General features: G+C 40.8%; 2 protein-coding genes and 1 long non-coding RNA gene across 5 annotated transcripts in view; 1 reads left to right on the top strand and 2 right to left on the bottom strand.

Moving 5' to 3' along the window:
• NETO2 (neuropilin and tolloid like 2) overlaps positions 1–9,224 on the bottom strand; it is a 58,880-nt gene extending 49,656 nt beyond the window's left edge. For 2 of the 3 annotated variants that reach the window (XM_016929793.3, XM_016929792.3), the window contains exon 1: positions 8,858–9,224. In XM_016929793.3, coding sequence (XP_016785282.1) covers positions 8,858–8,891 — 34 coding nt within the window. In that variant the 5' untranslated portion in view covers positions 8,892–9,224. The remainder of the gene's footprint in view (positions 1–8,857) is intronic. The other variant, XM_016929794.3, reaches the window with a different exon arrangement.
• A 112-nt stretch (positions 9,225–9,336) lies between these two features.
• The window catches only part of LOC134808753 (uncharacterized), a 44,455-nt gene continuing 31,031 nt past the window's right edge, over positions 9,337–22,760 (top strand). The window contains exon 1 of the long non-coding RNA XR_010152344.1: positions 9,337–9,763. This is a non-coding gene — a long non-coding RNA (uncharacterized LOC134808753). The remainder of the gene's footprint in view (positions 9,764–22,760) is intronic.
• Positions 22,027–22,760, bottom strand: part of ITFG1 (integrin alpha FG-GAP repeat containing 1) — a 255,382-nt gene continuing 254,648 nt past the window's right edge. Inside the window, exon 18 of the mRNA XM_520622.6 lies at positions 22,027–22,429. Within this exon, the coding sequence (XP_520622.2) occupies positions 22,370–22,429 (60 nt within the window). The 3' untranslated portion in view covers positions 22,027–22,369. The remainder of the gene's footprint in view (positions 22,430–22,760) is intronic.

Consider the following 22,760-nt stretch of genomic DNA (forward strand, 5'->3'; position numbering starts at 1 on the left):
ATAAACTGAAGGCAAGACAGCAACGGCAACTATGGCAAAGGGATGAACTGTGCCAGCACAATTACGGTATACAATGACCAATAAAAATGTGCCTGTATAAAATAACTGCTTTATGAAATTTGCACAGAATACACAAGTAAGGTAGAACAATCATACTGAAAATAAAGTTGCAAGGCCAAATAGCCTATTATATTCTTTTCAACTTTATTTAGAGGGCTGCACAGTTTTCTTTTTTTCTCAAGTAATTACTAGCTATTCACAACTCAATCGACCAAATGAGCTGTGCCACTAAATATAAAAACGACGTATAAAGAATAGGGCGAATCTGCACAGCAATTAGGGATAGAAAGATTTACTGATACAGTTTTTGGTAATACAGTTGTGACTATTAATCCATTCTAAATTCTGTATCATTATAAACACAGTTTCCTGAGTTGTATAACAAGGTCTTTGTACACTGCTTGAGTTATAATCAGGCTGAGATATTAAAACAAATTCCATTAATGCTAAACCCTGCAATTATTTAGCACATGAAGCAGTTCTGTGGTTCTTTGTTCTGTCTTTATTCCCAATCTAGGTGCCACTGTTTCCTCTTACCAAAAGGATCAATTATATCTCAAATACAGGAAGACCTTACACTTTGAATTCAATGATAATGTATATAGGAAGGCGCTAATTCTATAAGGCAGAAATCTACACAAAAATAATTCTAAACTCTTTAACCATGCAATTTGATTGTACAGAGAACTGCTTGTGATTTGATGCTTGAGAAAGGTAATGTCCACCATTTATGATGTTACTCCTGGTTCTAGAGTTGAATTTAGTCTTATAATAACCTGTGTACAGATCTGACCTAAAATGAAGTCACTCAGATGATAAAAGACAGGTGCTATTCAGGCTGTTAAACAATCCTCAAAGCCACTCCCTTTATTCCTCCTCTTTTTACCCTGAATCACTGTCATTTTAGCTCTAAGCAGACAATTCTGTTCCTAGGCCTTCCAGTTTTAAGGCCTACTTTCCACTGCAAAAAAAAAAAAAAAAAAAAGTCAAATTTATTCTTTTCACTATTACTTAATAGTGGCAATTCTAGTGAATGCAATAAATACTGGAAAGAAGACAAAATTATTATTTATAGATTTCAATGTTATTGAAAACCTAAAAACCTCAAGAGAATTATTTGAAAAATTATTACACCTATTAAGGGAAGAAAGTAAAACTAAAATAAATAAACAATAAATATACTGAATAAAACAGAGCAGTAACATGTTTCTGAGTAGTAAAATAATGCTGCAAAGATAATGAGTCTTTCCAACAGGCCATACATTTAATATTTTAATCAAACTCTTAGTGGGTCCTGTTTTTGGACTTAACAAAATGTTTCTGATGCTCATCTTGAAGACTTTGTTATACTGGCCAAAGAAAATTTAGAAATCACATAGAACAAATAAAAACAATATATGATATATTTATTGTAAAGCTACAGTAATTAAAAAATGTAGCAATGACATAGGAAGAAACAGATGATCTGTTAAATACATGCAGGAACCCACTGTCTAACAGGTAGTGAGTCACTTCCTGGTGGCAATGAACCAAACAGACAAGGTCCTTATTCTCCAGCACCTACCTTATAGACAACAAAATGGAAAAAAATTAAAAGCTCAGAAATAGATATATATATCCAAGAATTAATTTTTATTTATTGACTGATTGAGACAGAGTCTCACTCTGTCGCCTATGCTGGAGTGCAGTGGCGTGATTTTGGCTCACTTAACCTCTGCTTCTGGGTTCAAGCAATTCTCGTACCTCAGTTTCCTGAGTAGCTGGGACTACAGGCATGCGCCACCACGGCCAGCTCATTTTTTCTATTTTAGTAGAGACGGGGTTTCACTGTGTTGGCCAGGCTGGTCTCAAACTCCTGGCCTCAAGTGATCTGCCCGCCTCAGCCTCCCAAAGTGCTGAGATTACAGGCATGAGTCACCACACCCAGCCCCAAGAATTTATTATGATATACATGGTATTTGAAACCCTTGGTGAAAGGATGGATTTAATAAATGGTTCTGGGATAACATATTAATTCTTTGAAATAAAAATAGATCTCACCTTCAAGCTAAAAACAAAAAATGAATACTAGATTGGGAAAAAGAAGGTGAATTATGTATATATTTTGAGGTGAAGAGCACCTTCATTTACTAACGACAGACACATAAATAAAAACTAATAATAAATGGGGGAAAAAAGATTAGATCATCATAAAAATGTGCCAAAACCCAAAAATTCAGCCTTACAAACATACAAACATACATACATATATACATGTACAGATTCTAGTGTTGGTCAGGCTATAGGAAACTGACATACTCATATAATGCCATTGGATTACAAACTGGCACAACTTTTTGGAGGTTAATCTGGTAGAATATATTAAGGCTCAAAAATGTGCAAATCCCACCAGCATTTCTACTTCCAGGTGTGGGAACTGAATCACTGTGACCGTGGTCCTCAAACTTTAATGTGCATCATAATCACCTTGGGTTTATTAACTCACAGATGGGAGTACTTTCAGAGACTCTGATCCACTGGGTCTGAGGCAGGGCTTGAGAATCTGCCTTTTAACAAATTCTCTAGGGATGCAGAAGCTGCTGGAGCTGGGACCACACTGTGAGAACCACTGCAACAGGAGCATGGCAGATTACTGAAAGCAACAGCGAGAGGTGGCCTTTTCCCTCCTTTGGTGGTGGCAGGAGACATGTTTGGACCAATATGGATTGGGCAGGGCAGGGGTGGGCGAAAAGGAGTTGAGTCGATTTTGGAAACGGTGAACTTGAGGTGAAGGCTCTACTATCTATTCTTATAAGGGCTCCAACAAATACTTCTTGTTTCTGAACATCTGCACTTGCCAGGGACCTTGGACCTCTTTGCTTCCATGAAAGTACATTTTCTAAAACCTGCTTTCTCCAGGAACCCTTTCCAGATTAATTTTACTTGACTGCATTCAGACTTTTCACTTCTGATCATTCAACAGCTCTCCATCTGTTTTTTAATTTTTTTGTTCTTATACTGATTTTGCACACTTCTATGTTAGCATTAGGTTTGGCATGAGTAACAGAAATACCTAAACTAACAGTTTAAAACAAGATAGAAATACATTGCTCTGTCATGCGAACAAGCTGGACATAGGGAGTCAAGCGTCAGAGTGAAGGCTCTATAAATACCAGGACCTGGGTTCCTTCTGTCTCATTACCCAGCTGTGAGAGGCTCATTTCCAAGGTCACCCTATGGTCCAGTATGAGGCTGGAGTGCCAGCTATTCTATCTTCATTATAGCTCCCATGTCTGCATTCTAGTTATCAAGAATGATGACTTGATAAAGGGCATTCTCTCTTTCTTTAAAAACACTTGCCCAGGGCCAGGCGCGGTGACTCACGCCTGTAATCCCAGCACTTTGCGAGGCTGAGGTGGGCGGATCATGAGGTCAGGAGTTCAAGACCAGCCTGAACAATATGGTGAAACCCCGTCTCTAATAAAAATACAAAAATTAGCCGGGCATGGTGGCACGCGCCTGTAGTCCCAGCTACTGGGGAGGCTGAGGCAGGAGAATCGCTTGAACCTGGGAGGCAGAGGTTGTGGTGCGCCAAGATCGTGCCACTGCACTCCAGCCTGGATGACAGAGCAAGACTCCATCTCAAACAAAACAAAACAAAAACGCTTGCCCATAATCTACAATGATTTCAAAATAAAAGTTTAAACAACAAAAACAACAATTCCCCTAAGTTGCACACATCATTTTCTACTTATATCTAACTGGCTAGACTTAGTCACATGGTCACCTAAACCAACAGGAAACTGGTAAATAGTCTTCATTTTGGGGAACTGTGTGCTCAGTTAAATTCAGAGAATTACTGACAAATAGTTAAATGGACATTTCTAGACAAATGGAAGTTTCTGCCACAGTCCCTATAGTGTATTATGTACACAGCAGCCAGTGACCTTTTCAAAATACAAATCAGATCACATCACAGCCTTGCTTAAAATCTTCCAGTAGAGTCCCATTATAGTTAGAACAAATCTGTGCCCCTTACTCTGACTTCGGAGGTACTATGTGACCTGGAGCCTGCGTGTCTCTCTGGCCTTCCGAGTGCTCTCTACTAGAACACAGGCCGCCTTCCCATCACTCAAAACACATCAAGCTAATTCTTGCCTCAGGAACCAGCTGTGCCTTCGGCCTAGAATCTCTTTGGCTGATTCCTTCCTGTTGTTCAGGTCTTGTGAGGCTTTCCCAATTTCTAAATAAGTGCTACATTTTCTCCTTCATTTTGCTTTATTTCATTATTATATTACCTGGTATTTTGAGGCTTGTTGGTTGTCTGTCTCTTCTTACTAGAAAGAAGGGCCTTGTCTGTCTGATTCACTGATGCATCTCCACAACCTAAAAGACTGTCTGGCCTCAACAGTATTCAATACAGACATGATGAACACATGGGGGTGACTGAGCGCGACTCCAGTGCATCTTCTTTGTAATGGCAAACACATAGCACAGTAACTGACAGGCACACATCTTGGATGAACAAACAGTAGCCACACATGTGACCTCGCTTTTTTAAATGCGAGCACAAATCAGGGGATGGGAAAAGAACTGAGATTCCCCCCCACCCTCCTGAGATACCCTGCCACCACTGTTATTTTCCTCAAGCTGGCTCAATTTACCTTTGTTAGTAATTAAGTGTGTCTCTTTCTACGTCTTCCTGTGTTAAGCAACTCAGTGGTAAACATAAAGCTTTTAAAATCCAACACAGAGAACCACCTACCTGGTCTCTCTGCTCATTACCATTTCCTATAATGACAGCAGAACAGAGTTCAATTAGAGTCCACATACTATTTGACATGGCAGTCACTTGTTTTTGATAAACTATGTTCCAAAGAACAAAAAAAGTACCCAAATTTAATCAAACTCAATCATACTTTACTAGTTAAGAACAAAGATGGATGGTGAACTTTGGGATCACTCCAGCCTACATATGCTAATGACATGCCAATCACTTTAGTAAGAAAGAGTAACTCTATAGCACAAGTGCTTTCTCTTTCCTGCAGAATGTGACAAACTCCTCCTTAGTCGAGCTGATCTGAGATGGCGCTTTTGTAAGCTCTATTTTAATTACACATCAGTCCTCCTGACTGTACAGTGACTACCATCACCTTCTAATATGATCAGGTCATATTTGAAAGACTACTTGGTATCTTCTAGTGCTGTAATTTCCAATGTTACTCCAGGCATATTTAAACCAACATTTCTTAATGTCATTTTGATTAGAAAGGATTGAACTTTCAGATTAGTATACCCTGTAATTTTGGAAGCAATATAACAAACCCGTTGAAGTGTCAGTTCTTGGAGCCATCCTGGTGTTTGAGGTGACTGAGAGGGCAAGGCCTCCCACCAATCACAGCAACTCTGTTCTGTTGTCCTTTTTTCTTTTTTTTTCAAGTGCTTCCTCACAAAAGTTCCTCTGAAGTTTGGAAACCATTGGATTAGACCACCTCTTAAGATGCTCCTTTCCAACTCAAAGATCATAATAATTTCAATCTCCAGTGCCTCAGGGAGACGTATTTCTAAGTATAAATAATTATTCTACAGGAGCGTAAGTTGAAAAATGATAGGAGATTGTGCTGGATGGGTGGTACCCCAAGAGAAGGAGGTAGTCTATTGTTTTAAAATTTCAGATATGAACTTTATTTCTAGTCTATCATTTTTCTATCTTTTCTAAAAAGGACTGAAAATGGCTTTGATTTCAACTTGTTTTGTCATGCAGGGTTTTTCCTAAATAGTGATTTTAATTTCAAAATGAAAGATAAACCAGATTGCAGTTGAGGATTTACTACAACAAAACCATTATTTAATAAGACTTTTCAATTGACAGTGTTAAAACAGTTTTTCCCAACCCCTGAAAGGAAAAGCCAAAAAGTTGATTTTTAATAAGGCTTTAGTATTAAAGGACAAGTTTTTCAGTACCACACTTATTTCTGTATAACTAGTTTATAGTCCTGGGTGAAATGTAAGAATGAAAAACGAGTTAATACTTGCACCGTCTCAGACAAGATTTTTAAATACAGTGCCAAGGAATATTTTTGCTGTTACATTACAAATTTAACCAGTTTCTACAGCTTGAAATATTGCTGAGTTGGACAGATTCTCCTGAAGCAAGTGTGCAGAATAAGAACAAAAAATGGATTTATAATCCTCATGTAATATTTTCATGAGACTATAATGCTTAGTTAACCTTGACAGAAGATTAACTCAAATTCTGTGAGGCCTAGAGTGATCACAGTTAAAAGTGAATTTTTTAGTTTCAACAACATAAGAAAGGTTTAAAAGCCTAGTAAGGTTATTCTTTTGTCTTAATGGCTGAAAGTAAAACAAGAATAATCAGTGGCATCTTAAAGAACTAAAATTACTTTCTACTTAAAATCTCACATACTCATTATGGCTGATTTATTTTAGTAGAAACTGACCATAATATTTCAAACAAGGCTTCTGTGGGTAATATCCACAATTATGTAAACGTTAAATAGCTGCTTCAGATAAGAACCTCTTTGATGTTAAAGCAATTAACTTTATAGGAAAAAAGGAAAACTTCTTCATGCCTTGGGGCACACAATGAGTAGTTTGTAATGGGAAAGGCCAGTACCTTTTTAAAGGCAACTTTTTAAAATTAAAATATTGATTTTTAAATAAATTATACATGCATTTGGTAAAAAAAAAAAAAAAACAAAAAAATACAAAATCAAGTGATACAAATGGGTGTGCAGTGAAACCAGTCTTCCCTTCATTCCTGTCTTTCAATCCCCTAGATTTCCGTATTAGAATCAACTACTGTTAACAATTTCTTGAATCTTTGCAGACCAGTTCTTGGCATTTACAAGTTGATACCACAGAAGACTTTAAAAATAACTTGCTTTCTCTCTAGGAAGCCGCCACCAATAGCAGCAACAACAATAATAATTCAGCTTGAGCTTTAAAAATACTCCAGCATGTAAAAATAGTGTAGGCTAACACCGAAAAAAGAAAAGCCAGACACTATATTGTTTTCACCGTAGCTCTGCCATCACCAGAATCGTTTCCTGAAAGGTGCAAAACTCAACGCTTCACCACGATAGCCAGAGAGGGCAGTGTGCACCCACGGGAAAGGCAAAGGCAGAAACGCTGCAAATCCCTTCACCATTGGAGGAGGCTCTACCAGCCCCTACCCTATCCAGCTCGATTTTATCAAGTTCTGCAGGTAAAGCGGCGTGACAGATCTACGCGATTTCATCCGGGGGTGCTCTCGGATGCACGGTCAGTAGCATGCTGACAACCTTACCGTAGTGAGGGCGCAATCCGACAACGGCAGAAAATTCAGATAAGCAACACGATCAGAAATCCTAGTGTGCATACGGTTTATCACGAAAGAGTAAAAACATTCCTTTCCCAGGAATGACTGTAAAAATTAGGAGTTAGAGATATGAAAGCCACAGGATGAATTTCAGAGTTGTTTTCAATTGTAATAAAGGAATCACTATGGATTTACGGTTTGTGAAATATTCATCAGCTAGAAAGTCCTAGGTTACCTTAGTACAAGCTGTAGATACGTTTACAGTGGGGTAGTTAAACGTTTCGAATTACTGAAATCTCAATTCCGAATTTAGGAATATGTGGAGAGTAGACAATGTGTCCAATTAAAATAAGCAAAATTACACTGAACTTTCTAATAAAACAAATTTGAAAAAAGTGCTGTTAGGGAGCAGGAAAAAAGTCACTCTACAAATATTAAGATACAGTGCTGAGTTATACCTGACACCGTTAATAATGCCTCAGCCGTACCCTCGAAATTTTTTAAAAAAGAACATGTTACGACATTACAAACATGTCAGCTTTCAATTTAAATCAGCAGGGGGGAAAAGGGAAGTCCTTTACTGAGTGGTGGTGCTGTTTTCCCTTTGGAAATTGAAAAGACGATTTATTCAGCCCGAGTTTCAGGAGCAACTTTGTATCCCAATCCTAATTATCTATGTATATAAATTTTCATCTAAATTACCACCTCCTGGGAAATGCAAAGCGGGTGGAGTATGTTTTAGAGCTCTGTGCTCTGGGCAAGCCAACTGTTTTAATTCCCAGTACAACAAATTAGTAAGAACCGAACACCAGCGGCGGGGAATTCTGAGACCTCTGGCGGAGCGCGAGGAGCGCCGCGTCCCGGGAAGCACCCGAGCAGCAGCGCTCCCCGGGGGCCGGGACAAGCCGGGTCCGCGGCGCCCGCGCGCCGCCCCCGGAGCCCGCAGTGGTGCCGCAGCCTCCGTGGCCGCAGCAGGTGGGACCCGGCTGGCCCGGCAGGCCCCGTTCCCCGCCGCGAGGTGCAGGCGCCGCGGGGCTATTCGAAAACCGCTGCACGACGTCACGGCCGCGGTTTTTATTGTTCTCGTGGAATTACTTTTTGCCATCACATCTGGAGAAAGAGCGGCCTCCGCTCCACGACAGGAATCTCACAACTTTGCAAAGGGATGCGCGGAATTCTACGGAAGCGGCGCGAGGGCGCAGCCCGGAGGGCCCTGCTGGGCCCAGGGGCCTCCTGGCCGCCTTCCCGACCCGATCCCTCTTCCACACGCGCCCCGCGAACGTCGGCCGGACTCGCAGGGGTCAGAGGCGGCGCGCCCGGAGAGCCGGGCAGGGCGCGCGCCCCGCGGTCCGCTCCAAGTAGCCGCGAGCCCCGCCAGACAAAGAGGCGCGTCGGGTCCCGGGCGCGGGTAAGGGACGCAGAGGCGCGGGCAGGGCGGCGCGCCAGCCTCGGCCCGCAGGGGGCGCCGTCCGCGGCCCCAGCGCCGGTCCTTACCTTTGAGGACCGAGCAGAGCCGCTCCAGGGCCATGTTCCCGAGCTGCCCGGCGCTTCGCGAGGGGCTGAGGTAGCGGCGGCGGTGGCTCGGCGCTCACGGCTCGGCGCGGCGGCGACGGCCCCACTCCGTCCCCATCGCCGGCCAGCAGCTGCCTCCCCGCTCCCCTGAGGAGAGCTCAGGTCCTGCGGCCCGCCATGCCCGAGCCCCCCAGTGGGCTCCCGCGCGGCCCGAGCACCCCGACGGGCGCCGCCTCCTGCTCCGCGGCGCCCCGTCCCATCGACCGCCCGAGGGCCGAGGAGTGCGGACGCGCGGCGCGGGACCGGCGGGCAGCTCCGCCCGCGGCCCCGGCGCGGGATCCACTGAAGTGGCGGGCGCGGGGCGCCCAGGCTCATTTAAGCAGGGAGCGCGAGCGCCGCGTGCCGGCTGCGCCGCCTGTGCGCATGTGCCCGCCCCGCCCCGCGCCTCGCGCGCCCGCCGCGGCCTCGCGCCGTGGGACGGCGTCGCTCCCCGCCGGCTGCCGTTAGGGCTGGGAGCCGGCTGGGCGCGGGGGCCGTGAGGGCGCCTCTCGCCGTGGCTGCGCGGCGGCCTCGTCCGAGAGGCCGGCGCCGGGGCAGTGAATGGCCCGTGCCCAGCCGCCGCGCAGGGCGCCCGGGGCAGCTGGCCGAGCCCTCGATGCCTCCCGTCTGACGGAGGCGCCCGGGAAGCGCCGCCCACCTCGGCCCCGCACCCTCGCTGGCCTGCCGGGTCTCCGCCAGCCCTAGCAGACAGAGAGGGGCGCCGGTCCCTGGTCCCCCAGACCTCCATTCAAGGTCAAAACTTTGCCCAGCTCAGCCTTGCTCGACCCTGGGCAGGGAAGCGCGGACATCGGCAGAGGGAGCCCGAGGCTCTCCGTGCCCCTCGCGCCGGTGAGTTCCCGACCCGCGGCGCTGCCGGCGTTTCCCTAGCGCCCGCCAGGTTGACAGGCACTTTAGTACCAACTCCTCAGACTCCCCCTCATGAAGTAGGTTTTAGGGGATTGGAAAGTCGAGGCCAGAGAGGTGAAGCCCTTCGTCCAGAGCCGCGTAGCGAATGAGCGGCAGGGCTGTGCACCTCCCCCGGGGCTGCCCTCCTAGCAGCTAACCACTACGCTGGGCAGCTTCGCCAGCTGATGGGAGTCTCCAGGTCTGCCAACAACTGCATGGCTGTTGGTGGCATTCATGATCCTGCTTTATTTTCTCCATAGCGGTTATCACACTGATATGACCTTCCTCATTTATTTATTTGTTCATCCTTTATATCTCCCTCACCCTCACACCATTAAAATATCAGCTGCTTGCAGGCAGGCCGACTGCATTCATTTTTTTCACTCCACACATACGTATTGGGTGTTAATTATGTGCAGAAGACAATGATTGGTGCTGGAGATAACAACCGTGATCAAGGCCTTACCATAATAGAATATTTATGCCTGTCTCTGCGTGTAGTAGGAACTCTGTAAACGTTTGTCTAACCAATTGTAGCTAAAGACAATGTCAGGCAACTGAAAAATTTTTCAGGTGTTAAGCTCTTCTCTCTCACTTTGTATTCCTTCAAGAAAGGTACAAAAGCATAAATAATTCATGAGATTTACAAAGGAAAAACATACTTAACACCAATTAATATCGAGGTGTTTCACCCTTTGCCATGTGCTGTGAATGGGGGCATAAAAGATGGGTAAGTTTGGGTTCCTAAAGGTAACCACCTACTACAGTTAAGATCGCACACGAGAACCAATTAGGAAATAAAACATTTAAGAACTTTTTCCCACGGATATAAAAAGGTGGCTCACGCATGTAATCCCAGAACTTTGGGAGGCTGAGGCAGGCGGGTCACCCGAGGTCAGAGGTTTGAGACCAGCCTGGCCGACATGGTGAAACCCCATCTCTACTAAAAATACAAAAATTAGCTGGGCGTGGTGGCACGCGCCTGTAGTCCCAGCTACTAGGGAGGCTGAGGCAGGAGAATCGCTTGAACTGCACTCCAGCTTGGGCAACAGCGAGACTCCATCTCAAATAATAATGATGTAGCATATTAGTAGAATAGGAGAGTAAGAAGACAATATTAAGTATAGGTTACAGACAACAGTGAACCAAAAAAATTTGAGAGGAAGGGGCTCTCAAATTAAGAACATAATAGTTTCTTAATGTGAGGTTGTTGACTGAAGGAAAAATCTGCGTGTGATGTCATCAGAGAAGACTTCCTGAAGGAGGTGACACACAAACCATGGAAATGCTTGGGGTGGCGAGAGGAGAGGAGGCAGAAGAAGAGCTCAGCAGGCAGGGAGCAGGATGAGCCTGGAACGTGGGGCAAGTGTTGTGTTTGGTATTAAAGAAGAGGTTGGACATGGTGGGCTTTGATTATGGAGATAGGTGCTCAAATGCTAGTTAGGTAAATGATTACTTTTAATAGTGCAGTAATGGAGTTCTGGGAAGATTCATCTGGCAGTTGAGGTTGTAATAAAAGGGGAGAGATTAGAGCAACCACAAGAATTCCAAAAGTAGATCTGTAATACTTCTACGTTTACTTTAGAAGCTCTTACTTGTATTATTTTGATTAAACCTAAAAAGTCTTTTTTCCTCTAGAATGTTGGCTTGGGAGTAGATTCCAATTGGGAATGTTCATTTTGTGGCTCCCTTTTAAGACACCTATCTTTTTTAGATGTGCTGGTGGAATCGTCTGCAGTCGATTTTTCGAGGAATGTAGGAAAGCACAGATCGTAGCTGAGACTACTGTGTGGCCATATGTTAGCCAAATCAAAAGGGGAGCGTTTTCATATCTCTCACTTGGGCGTTCTGTATTTGAATTATTATTTTCCTGGAAGATCACCCAGTAGCACCCAGTCTGTTCCCAGATTACCTGGCAGTTTCCAGGTGACTGAGGGCTCGGCTTTCCTTCCATCCTGCCAGTCTCCCAGGCATCCATTCAGGCTCTCCAACTCCTCACAATCATTCCTATAGTTTGAACTGGGTTTTCTCTGACCAAGTCCCATGTAGTACTTGAATGGTATTGCATGGCATTTACTTGTTACTAGAATGAACCTTGTTTTTTGTTTTTTTTTTTTTTGAGACGGAGCCTCACTGTGTCACCCAGGCTGGAGTGCAATGGCTCACTGCAACCTCCGCCTCCCAGGTTCAAGCGATTCTCCTGCCTCAGCCTCCCGAGTAGCTGGGATTACAGGCGCCTGCCACTATGCCCGGCTAATTTTTTTTTTTTTGTATTTTTAGTAGAAACGGGGTTTCACCATGTTGGTCAGGTTGATCTCGAACTCCCGACCTCAGGTAATCTGCCTGCCTCGGCCTCCCAAAGTGCTGGGATTACAGGTGTGAGCCACCACGCCCGGCTGAATGAACCATTTTTTAAAAGGAAGCATTTTATTGTCAATGTTTATACACTTAACAGATTTTTGTTGTGTCTCTGTTTTGCTATTATTTGGGAGTGTTAACATTTTATTACATGACAGCCGAGGAAAGCAGGTTGTTGCATTTGGAGATTGTTACTTACTGTCTGTGTCCCCTCCTAGTTCATATGTTGAAGCTCTAATGTACAGTGTGGCTGTATTTGAAGAGGAGGGCCTTGAGGGAAGTAATTAAGGTTAAATGAGGCCGTATGGGTGGGTCCCTGATCTGAAAGAAATAGTGTCCTGATGGGAAGAGATATCAGAGAGCCTGCTGTCTCTTCATGCACAGGCACCAGGAAAGGCCATGTGAGGACACAGGAAGAAGGCAGTCATCTGCAAGCCAGGAAGAGCATCCTCATCAGAAACTGAATTGGCTCCTGCCTTGATCTGAGACTTTAGCCTCCAGAACTGTGAGGAAGTATGTCTGTTGTTTCAGCTACCCAGTCTATGGTATTTTGTTGTGGCAGGCTGAACCAGCTAATACAGAGATTATAACTAAGGAAGGTAGAGGAATTTAAAAAGAACCAAACTTTTATGTGCAGAAACTCTATTTGTAGTAAAATATAATATGGATCTTTACAGGGTGCAAATATGGCTACAGCAATGGTGACATTTAGTGAAAAACAATCAGGTGGGTTCTCTGTATATGAAGATTTCAGTGTTTATTACACAACTGTAGGTTTTTTTTTAGGGAAGGAAAAGAGGAAAATTGTAATTTTTAAAAAGTGCATTCTGTTAGTCTGCTCAGGCTGCCATGGCAGAATTACAGTGTAGCTATAGACTGGGTGGCTTATAGTGTAGAAATGTATTTTCTCACAGTTCTGGAGGCTGGTTTCTGCTGAGGCCTCTCTCCTGGTTTGCGGACCGTTACCTTCTCACTGTGTCTTCAGCGGCCTTTTACTCTTTCTGTGCGCACCCCTGGTCTCTTCCTCTTCTAATAAGGACACCAGTCCTATTGGATTAGGGTCCAACCCTTCTGACCTCATTTAACCTTAACTATTTCCTTAAAGGCCCTGTCTCCAAAAAGTTATATAGAGGGATAGGGCTTCGACATGTGAATTTGCGGGAAACACAATTCAGCCCATAAAATGCGAGAGCCACAATCATTCCTGTGTTATTGATATTGAAGAAGAGCTGTCAGGGGGTCAAAGAATTCTTTCAGTAACACTGTCCCCTAAACTTCTAAATTTCTGGTTAGCATAATTTTAAACACAGAACGCTTTTAAGAAATATTGCTTCCTATTAATATAAAATATTTCATCTTTACCAGGAAAATTTCAAATTGTCAAGAAAATTTCTGGTCATTAGTTACTTTCCTTTGATTGTGAAAAACTAAGAAATGCCCTAATTTTAGTCATGTGCTGCATAATGACCTTTTGGTGGATGATGGACCACATACACAACTGTATAAGCTTATAATACCATATTTTTACTGTGCCTTTTCTATGTTTAGATATCATTAGATATAGAAATACTTACCATTGTGTGTAGGAAGTAATTGCCTACACTATTCAGTACAGTCACTTGCTGTACAGGTTTGCAGCATAGGAATAATACGATAAACTGTAGAGCCTAGGTGTGTAATAGGCTACACCATCTAGGTTTGTGTAAGGACACTCTATGAAGTTTGCACAATGATGCATTTCTTAGAATGTATGTCTGTCGTTAAGTGACATATGACTGTATATTTCTTAGAATAAAGTTACTAACATATGTGGTATCTTTTTTTTTCTTTAAAACCAAAATCCCATGTTGAAAAGAGATATGTTTGCTTAAACCTATTTACTTTCTAACCTGGTGTTCTTTCATTAAAATCAACACCCCCTCCTCCAAAAAAAAACCTATTTACTAAAAGCTGAAACAAATGCTAGTTTATTGGTGCAGTATGAAACCATAAGTGTAAATTCTTGATGCAGTTATTTGGTAATGTTTGTTAAATAATAAAAATTTTTTATAAATTCAACTTAAGGGCTTAATGGACTGTGACTGTGCTGGCTTATATTCTTACACTATTTAAAACAAACATGACTGGAATGCATCTATTCAACTATATGTCAGTGTTATTTAATTCTTATATTTGTGAGAAAGGTATATCTAAATTACTGTACTATTAAATCTCAAACTATTTTGTGCTATAAAATATGTAATCTAAGACTTGTAATGAAACTTCTGTTTCTAGATATATGATCTACAAAGGGATCTTTGGGAAAGTTTTAGAAGATTTTTTTTTAATTGTGAAATATAATCCATATTTAGAAAAGCACCTTAAACAAATATGTATGTACAGTTTAATAAAGTGAAGGGCCATGAAAATACTACCCAAATCAAGAAATGAAACATCACTTACATACTAAAGTCCTCCATATGCCTTTGCCTGGTCATAATCTTCTCCCAATTCCCTAGAGCTTATCACTATTCTGACTTTTGTTATTTCCTACCTTTTCTTTGTAGTTTTTTAAATAAATATATCCTTAAACAATATAGTTTAATTTTTCTTGTTTTTGAACTTTATATGTATGAGTGCATCATGATGTGTGTATGCTTTTGTGTTTTGCTTTTTGGCTTAACTTTGTGAGATTAATCCATGTGGTGTGTGCAAGTGTAGTTCATGAAATGTCATGGCTGTATAGTATTTCATTGTATAAAAATCCATGTAGATGGATATTTAGGCAGTTTCTAGAATTTGGCCATTATGAACATAGTTGCTATGAATATTTTTATGCCTATAGCCTGGTGCACGTGTGAGAATTTCTTAAGAGTAGAAGTGATATGTAGATTTAGAGTATGCATATCTTCTACTCTAAATAAAACCAACCACTGCTTTTACTTTTTTTTTTTTAAACTTTGTCCCACTAAGAGTGTATCAGACTTTTGTTGCACCACATCCATACCAACATTTGGTTATTGTCAGTAGTTAATACTTTCTGTCAATCATTTTGCTCAATTTTTTATTGAGCTGTCTTTTTCTTTCTAAATAATTTTGTAGGATTTCTAGATTTTGAATACAGTCATTTTTATTTGTTGAAAATATCTTCTTTCATTTGGTGACTTATCTCTTCACACTTTCGAACTTCTTATAGTTCTTGTGGACAGAGTTACTAATTTTAATATACTTCAATATATCAGAAATTTCCTTTATAGTGTTTTTTTAATGACTTGAATAGGAAACCCACCCTTACTCTAGTATCATGAAGTTATTAAATTAAGTACTAGAAGCTTATAAATTTGCATTCATATTTCACCTTCAATCCACCTGGAATTGATTTTTCTGTGTGATGGGAGTGCAGTTATCTTTTAGTTAAAGAATTGTCTCAGCTTATTGTTAAAAGGCCGTTCATATTCCTCTGCTCTGTGGTGTTACCTCCTTCCTGAATCAGACTTCCATGTGTATGAGTCTTTCTCTGCACTCTCTAATATGTTCCATTGGTCTGTCTATCTCTTCACCAATACCGCACTCTGTTAATCACCCTAACTTTTTTTTTTTTGAGACAGAGTTTCGCTCTTGTTGTCCAGGCTGGAGTGCAATGGCATGATTGGGTCACTGCAACCTCTGCCTCTTGGGTTCAAGCAATTCTTCTGCCTCAAGCCTCCCGAGTAGGTGGGATTACAGGCTTGCGCCATGACGCCTGGCTGATTTTTGTACTGTTAGTGGAGACAGGGTTTCACCATGTTGGCCAGGCTGGTCTCGAACTCAGATGATCCACCCGCCTCGGCCTCCCAAAGTGCTGGGATTACAGGCGTGAGCCACCATGCCTGGCCTCATCACCCTAACTTTATTATTTTGTTACCTGGTAGAGCAGGTCCTTATTCTTTTTCAAGATTGTCTTGGCTGTTCTTGGTCTTTTATATTTCCGTGTACATTTTAGAAACCTCTCAGCAAGCTCAGCAACACAACACCCCGTTGGGATGAGTGGAGTTGGGAGGGCTTTGACATCTTTACAATTTTGAGTCTTCCTGTCCATTAACATGGTACAGATGTGCATTTATTGAAAATTTCCTTAGCGTTTCTCAGAAAAGTTTTATAATTTACCAGACAGAGATGTATGCTGCATCTTGTGTTATACTAATTCCCAGGTACTTGACTTTTTCGATGCTGTTATAAATGTTACCTGTTTTTAAATCCCATTTTCTAATTGTTCATGCTAGCGTATAAAAATGCGATTGATTTTAGAAAATGCCAAACTGTTCTCTAGAGTGGCTTTCCTATTTTGCATCCCCACCAGCAATATATGAAAATTCTAGTTTTTCCTCATCCACATTAGCACTTTGAATTGTCAGTATTCTTTGTTTTATCCACGAAAGCACTTTTTATTCATGATAGATGTGTATTGGTATCTCTTCATAGTTTTAGTATTCATTTCCCTAATGGCTTATCCGGTTGAACATCTTTTCATATGCTTGTTTGCTACCCATATATCCTCTTTAGTGAAGTATCCTGAAATTATTGCCCACTCAAATTGTTTTTTATTTTTACTGGTGAAAATATGTCTATTTAGAATTAGCCAGCTGGACTCAGTTTAGATGATTCCAATTTTGTTGGCAACATCCAAAGCATCATAAGCAGGAGCCAGTCAAACACACGCCTTCTCTCCATTGGGCCTGATTGATCAGGCCACATCAGTGTTGCAGAGCTTCCCCACATCCTGTTTGCTCTGGTGCTTGTTGGCTTTGCCATCCACGGTGACCTCAAGTGTGTTGTTATCTTCTGTCTTCTTCATGGCACACTCAATGCTCAGGGAATCAGGCAGAGTGATCAAGCTTGTTTCTCCTGGGGGCAATCTTCTGAGGATATCTGGGTTGTCTCTAGAGCTGTAGTGTTTTGGGGTGCTGGAAGGTGGGTGAAGTGCAGATAACTCCTTTTTGTGTGTGGCTGTGGATGCTTTCCAGCACTGCCTTCTTGGCCTTCAAAGCTTTTGCTTTGGTTTCAGCTTTGGGAGAGGCAGGAGCTTCCTTAAGTGTCATCTTGTCTGAGTTTTTGTATTGTTGAGTTTTGAGAGTTCTTTATAGATTCAGGATACAAGTCTGTTGTTGGATATGTGATTTGAAAATATTTTCTTGGCCGGGCATGGTGGCTTATGCCTATAATCCCAGCACTTTAGGAGGCTGAAGCGGGTGGATCACTTGAGGTCAGCAGTTCAAGACCAACCTGACCAACATGGTGAAACCCCATCTCTACTAAAAACACAAAAATTAGCCAGGCATGGTGTCACACACCTGTAGTCCCAGCTACTTGGGAGGCTGAGGCAGGACAATTGCTTGAACCTGGGAGGCGGAGGCTGCAGTGAGCCGAGATCACACCACTGCACTCCAGCCTGGGTGACAGAGCAAGACTCCATCTCAAAAAAAATTTTTTTTCTTTGCATATATAGCTTGTCCATTCTCTTGGAAGTGTCTTTGTCAAAGCAAACATTTTTGATTCAGATGAAGTCACATTTATCAGTTTTTAAAAAGAATCATAACTTTGGTGTCATTTCTAAGAACTCTGCTTACCCCTAGCCTATGAAGACATTCTATGTGTTCTTTTAAAGTTTTATAGTTTTACATTTTATATTTAAATTTATGACCCACTTTGAGTTAATTTTTGTGTAAGGTGTGAGGTTTAGATCAAGGTTCTTTTTTTCTCCTTTGCCCTTTGTATTTATGGCAAATACAGATGATCAATTGTTCTGACACTATTTGTTGAAAAGACTGTCTTCCACTTAGTAACTTTTACGTCTTTGTCAAACATCAAATGTCTATATTTGTGTGAGTTTATTCCTGGACTCAATTTTATTCCATTGGTCTATGTGTCTCTCTTTGCCAATACCACACTATCTTTATTACTCAAGCTTTATAGTAAGTTTTAAAGTCACATAGTTTGATTTCTTCAACTTTGTCTTCTTTTTCAACATTGTTTTAAACTAGTCTAGTTTATTTTCTCTTTCATATAAGTTGCACAAAATCCTGTCCATGTCCACAAAAAGATACTGCTGGGATTTTGATAGGGATGGTGTGAAATGTACAGATCACTTTGGGGAGTACTGGCATCTCCTAATCCATGAACACACTGTCTTTCCATTGAAGTCTTCCTTGGTTTCTTTCATCACCTTTCTTCTTTGTTAATATGTGCATTTAATGTTATAAATACCACCCCCAGCACTGCCTCCTACAAATTTTGTTACATTGTATTTTTCATTTGGCTCAAAATATTTTAAAATTTCCTTTGAGACTTCCTCTTTGACCCTATGGTTATTTAAAATATCTGGGTATTTTCCATGGATCTCCCTAGTTCAATTCTATTATAGTCTGATAATCTACTTTGTATGATTTCTATTCTTTTAGATTTGGTAGGACTTGTTTTATGGCCCAGAATATGGTCTATCTTGGTAAGTGTTCCATGTGCTCTGAAAAAGACTATTTTGCTGCTGTTGGTTAGAGTGTTATATAAATATCCACTAGGTTAGACTGACTGAGTGCTTTTCAGGTCAGCTCTAAGCTTTCTGATTTCCTGCCTACTTTTTCCTTCAGTTACTGTAGAAAAGTGTTGATGTCTCCCACTTAAATCGTGAGTTTGTCTGTTTCTCCTTACAGGTCTGGCGGTTTTTACTTTTTAGTTTATGAACACTTAGGATTTTTATGTTAAGAAGAGGGGCCTGATCTTGGGTGAGTCTGCTCTCCAGATGAGGCTGGCAGATGAACAGTGATGACACTCCCAGAAATTAGGATAAGTCCTTTATTCTTGATGCTGGATCTGGACACTACACCACAGCATCCACCAGAAGGAATATTTAGGGTTTTGTTTCTTTTTGAGTATGTTTTGGTGATATTTTCCTAGGAATTGGTCCATTTTGTATAAACTTTCAGATACATTGGTGTTGGGAACAGGCCCTCCAAAATCTGATCATCTACTGGCCCCCAAACTGGCCATAAACAATATCTCTGCAGCACTGTGACGTGTTCATGATGGCCATAACGCCCACACTGGAAGGTTGCGGGTTTACCAGAATGTGGGCAAGAAACAACTGGCCCACTCAGGGCGGAAAACCGCTTAAAGGCGTTCTTAAACCACAAACAATAGCATGAGCTATCTGTGCCTTAAGGACATGTTCCTGCTGCAGATAACTAGCCAAACCATCCCTTTGATTCCCATAAGGGATACTTTTAGTTAATCCCGTTTCCCATAAGGGATACTTTTAGTTAATCCAATATCTATAGAAACAATGCTAATGACTGGCTTGCTGTTAATAAATACGTGGGTAAATCTCTGTTGGGGCTCTCAGCTCTGAAGGCTGTGAGACCCGATTTCCCACTTCACACCTCTGTATTTCTGTGTGTCTTTAATTCCTCTAGTGCCGCTGGGTTAGGATCTCCCCGACTGAGCTGGTCTCGGCACGTTGGTATAAAGTTATTCTCAAAGTCTTCCTAGTTTTAATAAATAGATTATCTGTAGTTATACCCTTTTCATTTTTGATACTGGTTATTTGTACCAGTTTTCCTTTTCTTGTTAGAGGCCTTTGGGGCAGCCTGTGCCCTATAACTGATGAATGTGGGAATGTAAAGGCCCAGCCTTCATATTCTAACTTGGGACAGGTTAGGAGATAGGAAAGGTCATCCTATCTCAGAACTCGATGTAGGGTTGTATGAGGCATTTCACTGAGAATGCATCACAGTTCAATTTTTCTGCCTAATTTTGTTTCCTTCCTTTCCCTTGTATGGTTGTGGATCAAAAGCACTCCCTAATCTACTGTCTATTTAATTAGCCTTTTAAAATAACTGGTCAGGTGCAGGTAATCACAAGGGCTGGTTTTAATTCACCTTTATCCTGAGGAGTAAGCCCTTAAGTATCCTAGATCAATCCCAGGTATACCATTGAGGTCTGCTGGACATGATTTAAGTTTTTGTTTCTTTTTATGAGGTATTCTAGCTACTTGCAAGGATGGGGAAATGTAAAGGGCTAGTTCAAATAAATGGTGTATTAACATATTTACAGTATCTTCAAAATGATTATGAATTCTTAATTACTCTTCCTAGCTCCCCAAAGATGGATAACACTAACATATAGTCAGTGGGAAAGAAATCTCAGAAAATAACTGTTAGTTTGTCACTGTCATGGGAAATGGGAAGGAAGAAAAACAGCACTTATCAAGCATCTTCTGTGTACAAACTGCCATTTCAGACTCAGAGCAGTCCTTGAAGGTAGGTATCACTCATTACCTTTGTTTTACAGATGAAGAAACCAAAGTTCAAAGAAGTGACTGATTCAGAGTCATGAAATCGGGGAGTTGGGCCCTGAATCCAGACTGGTCTGACTTCAAAGCCTTGCTCTCTTTCCACTGCAATATTCAAAATCAAAACAAAGGTTTTTGTTAGTGATTCTCAATGTTGTGATACATTTTTTACCTGCTGTCCCTTAATAAATGATATTAAAGTTGCATTTGGAAATACAGAAGCAGTATTAATGTCACTGATTGTAGTTTTAATTGTCATTAACATTTTATTTGTCTTGTAAACTCTGATTCACATGAGTTTGAAGACTCAGGCTATATCAATAATGATCCCAATTATCTTTGAGAAAGTGTCACGTAGTGCCTGGGACAGTGCTGTGGGCTGATAACTAGTGAATTTAACTGAGTATTACAGTCAGGAGAATCCTATCTTGCCCCTGACCCACAGAGAGGCAGTGGCAAGTCACCTTACCCTGGTCTCCCAGTCCAGATAAATGCTTTCATAAGCTCTAAGGTCTCTTCATGCTCTAAAATAATTATTTAAAAACTCACTGAAATACTTTGTTTCAATAAGGAATATTTATTAAGAAGACATGTTAACATGCTTAGATACAAAGTAAAAACACATGCCAATCTCAGTGAACTATAAAGAAAAAAATAAGAACAAAATTGTTTTCAGAGAAATTTTTGTGTTTTATAGGCATCACATGTCCATTTGCATACTAGAAAATTATTAGCATTGATAAACTTTTTTTTCTCAGTCTTAAAGTCTTTTTAAAGTAACTTTTTGGAAATGTGAAGTTCACAATACAAAATTTGCATTGAAGTCTGAATGTAAATTATAGACTTCTCCAAGCGTTTGAGAATAGAAATGTGATTGAAGATTTGCATTCCCAGATGCTGCCTACAGCAGTTTCCTTTCAAGAAATCAAATGTTCTTCATTATCACATGATAAGGATAAGTTTTTGGAGGAAAATTTTTAGGGCACATTAATTCTTGGAGAGTACTATAATTTTTAGTTAATATGAGCAAGTAAATCTTTATGTCAATCACCAAAAATTTAGCTTTTCCAAAGAATATTTCTTCATGCCTGAAAATAAAATTCTATCAAGTCTATATATTTCTATAATTAGATGTATAAGTCTAATAAGATCATCTAAAATATTAATAATGACAACTACCACATATTGACCACTTACTCTGTGCTAGGCACCAAGCTAAGCACTTCACATACATCAGCCCATTTAATGTTTACAGTAACTCAAGTATTAGCCCCACTGAATAAACAAGAAAACTGAGGCTTACAGAGGTTAAACAAGAGCCAAGTTCAAACAATGACTTTGTAAGTGGTTGAATTAGGAGTTTAAGGCAAGTCTGTCTTACTGTGCTACCAAGTCAGAGTACCCGATCACTATATTGTATGCCATCAGTGAGACCCCTGACCTGCTGTGATGAAGCTGAATGCATAATGACTCCGTGATATATTCACAAAAGTATAATTTGCATCATTAGAATAAGAAGCAAGACCAAGTCAAGTGGACACAAAAATTCCTGCTCATTTAATTATTTTTATTTACACAACTTTTTCCATCATCATGATGCTAATAAGATTATAAATACACAAACACTGGAGTACATGCAACACATTCCACAAAGGAACAAAAATGTACAGCACTACAGAATAGAGAACCCAAATTTTTATATACAAAGTGCTTTAAAAAAAAAGACCTTGTGACATATTCAAACCATATTTATTTGAATACTTTCCAATAATTACCATGGGATACATCATTTATAAATAGTATTTAATCTCCCCTATTTTTTCAAGCCAGAATTTGTGTTTCAACTAATCAAGTGAACAGCCATTCCATTATGTAATATTAAAGGCAAGTCACATAGCATCAAAATGAAACCGGTGGGCTTCTTGTCGTTTTTCTCTATCATCTGCTTTCTGAAAAAGAATTTTAGACTCGTTTATAAATGGTAGAAAGAGGTTATGAAAAGACTCATTTCTGAAATACACAGTGATTCATTTTTAAAAGTCTCCAGCAATTAGCAGATAATAGATATGATTTCCTAATTCAATAGTCCTAGTATTTTTGTAGTTTATAGTAGCTGTTTTATAATTAATGATCTAATTGAATAAAAACAATAAATACTTGAATACTTAAGGCACATTAAATACTTAGGGTCCTTAAATACTTAGCTTCTTATCATTTATTATCTACTTGAAAATATATTAAGTATTAGATTCTATAAGGATGAATCAATGATTGCATTTT

Source organism: Pan troglodytes, chromosome 18 (assembly GCF_028858775.2).
Source record: "Pan troglodytes isolate AG18354 chromosome 18, NHGRI_mPanTro3-v2.0_pri, whole genome shotgun sequence".
Taxonomy (NCBI): Eukaryota; Metazoa; Chordata; class Mammalia; order Primates; family Hominidae; genus Pan; species Pan troglodytes.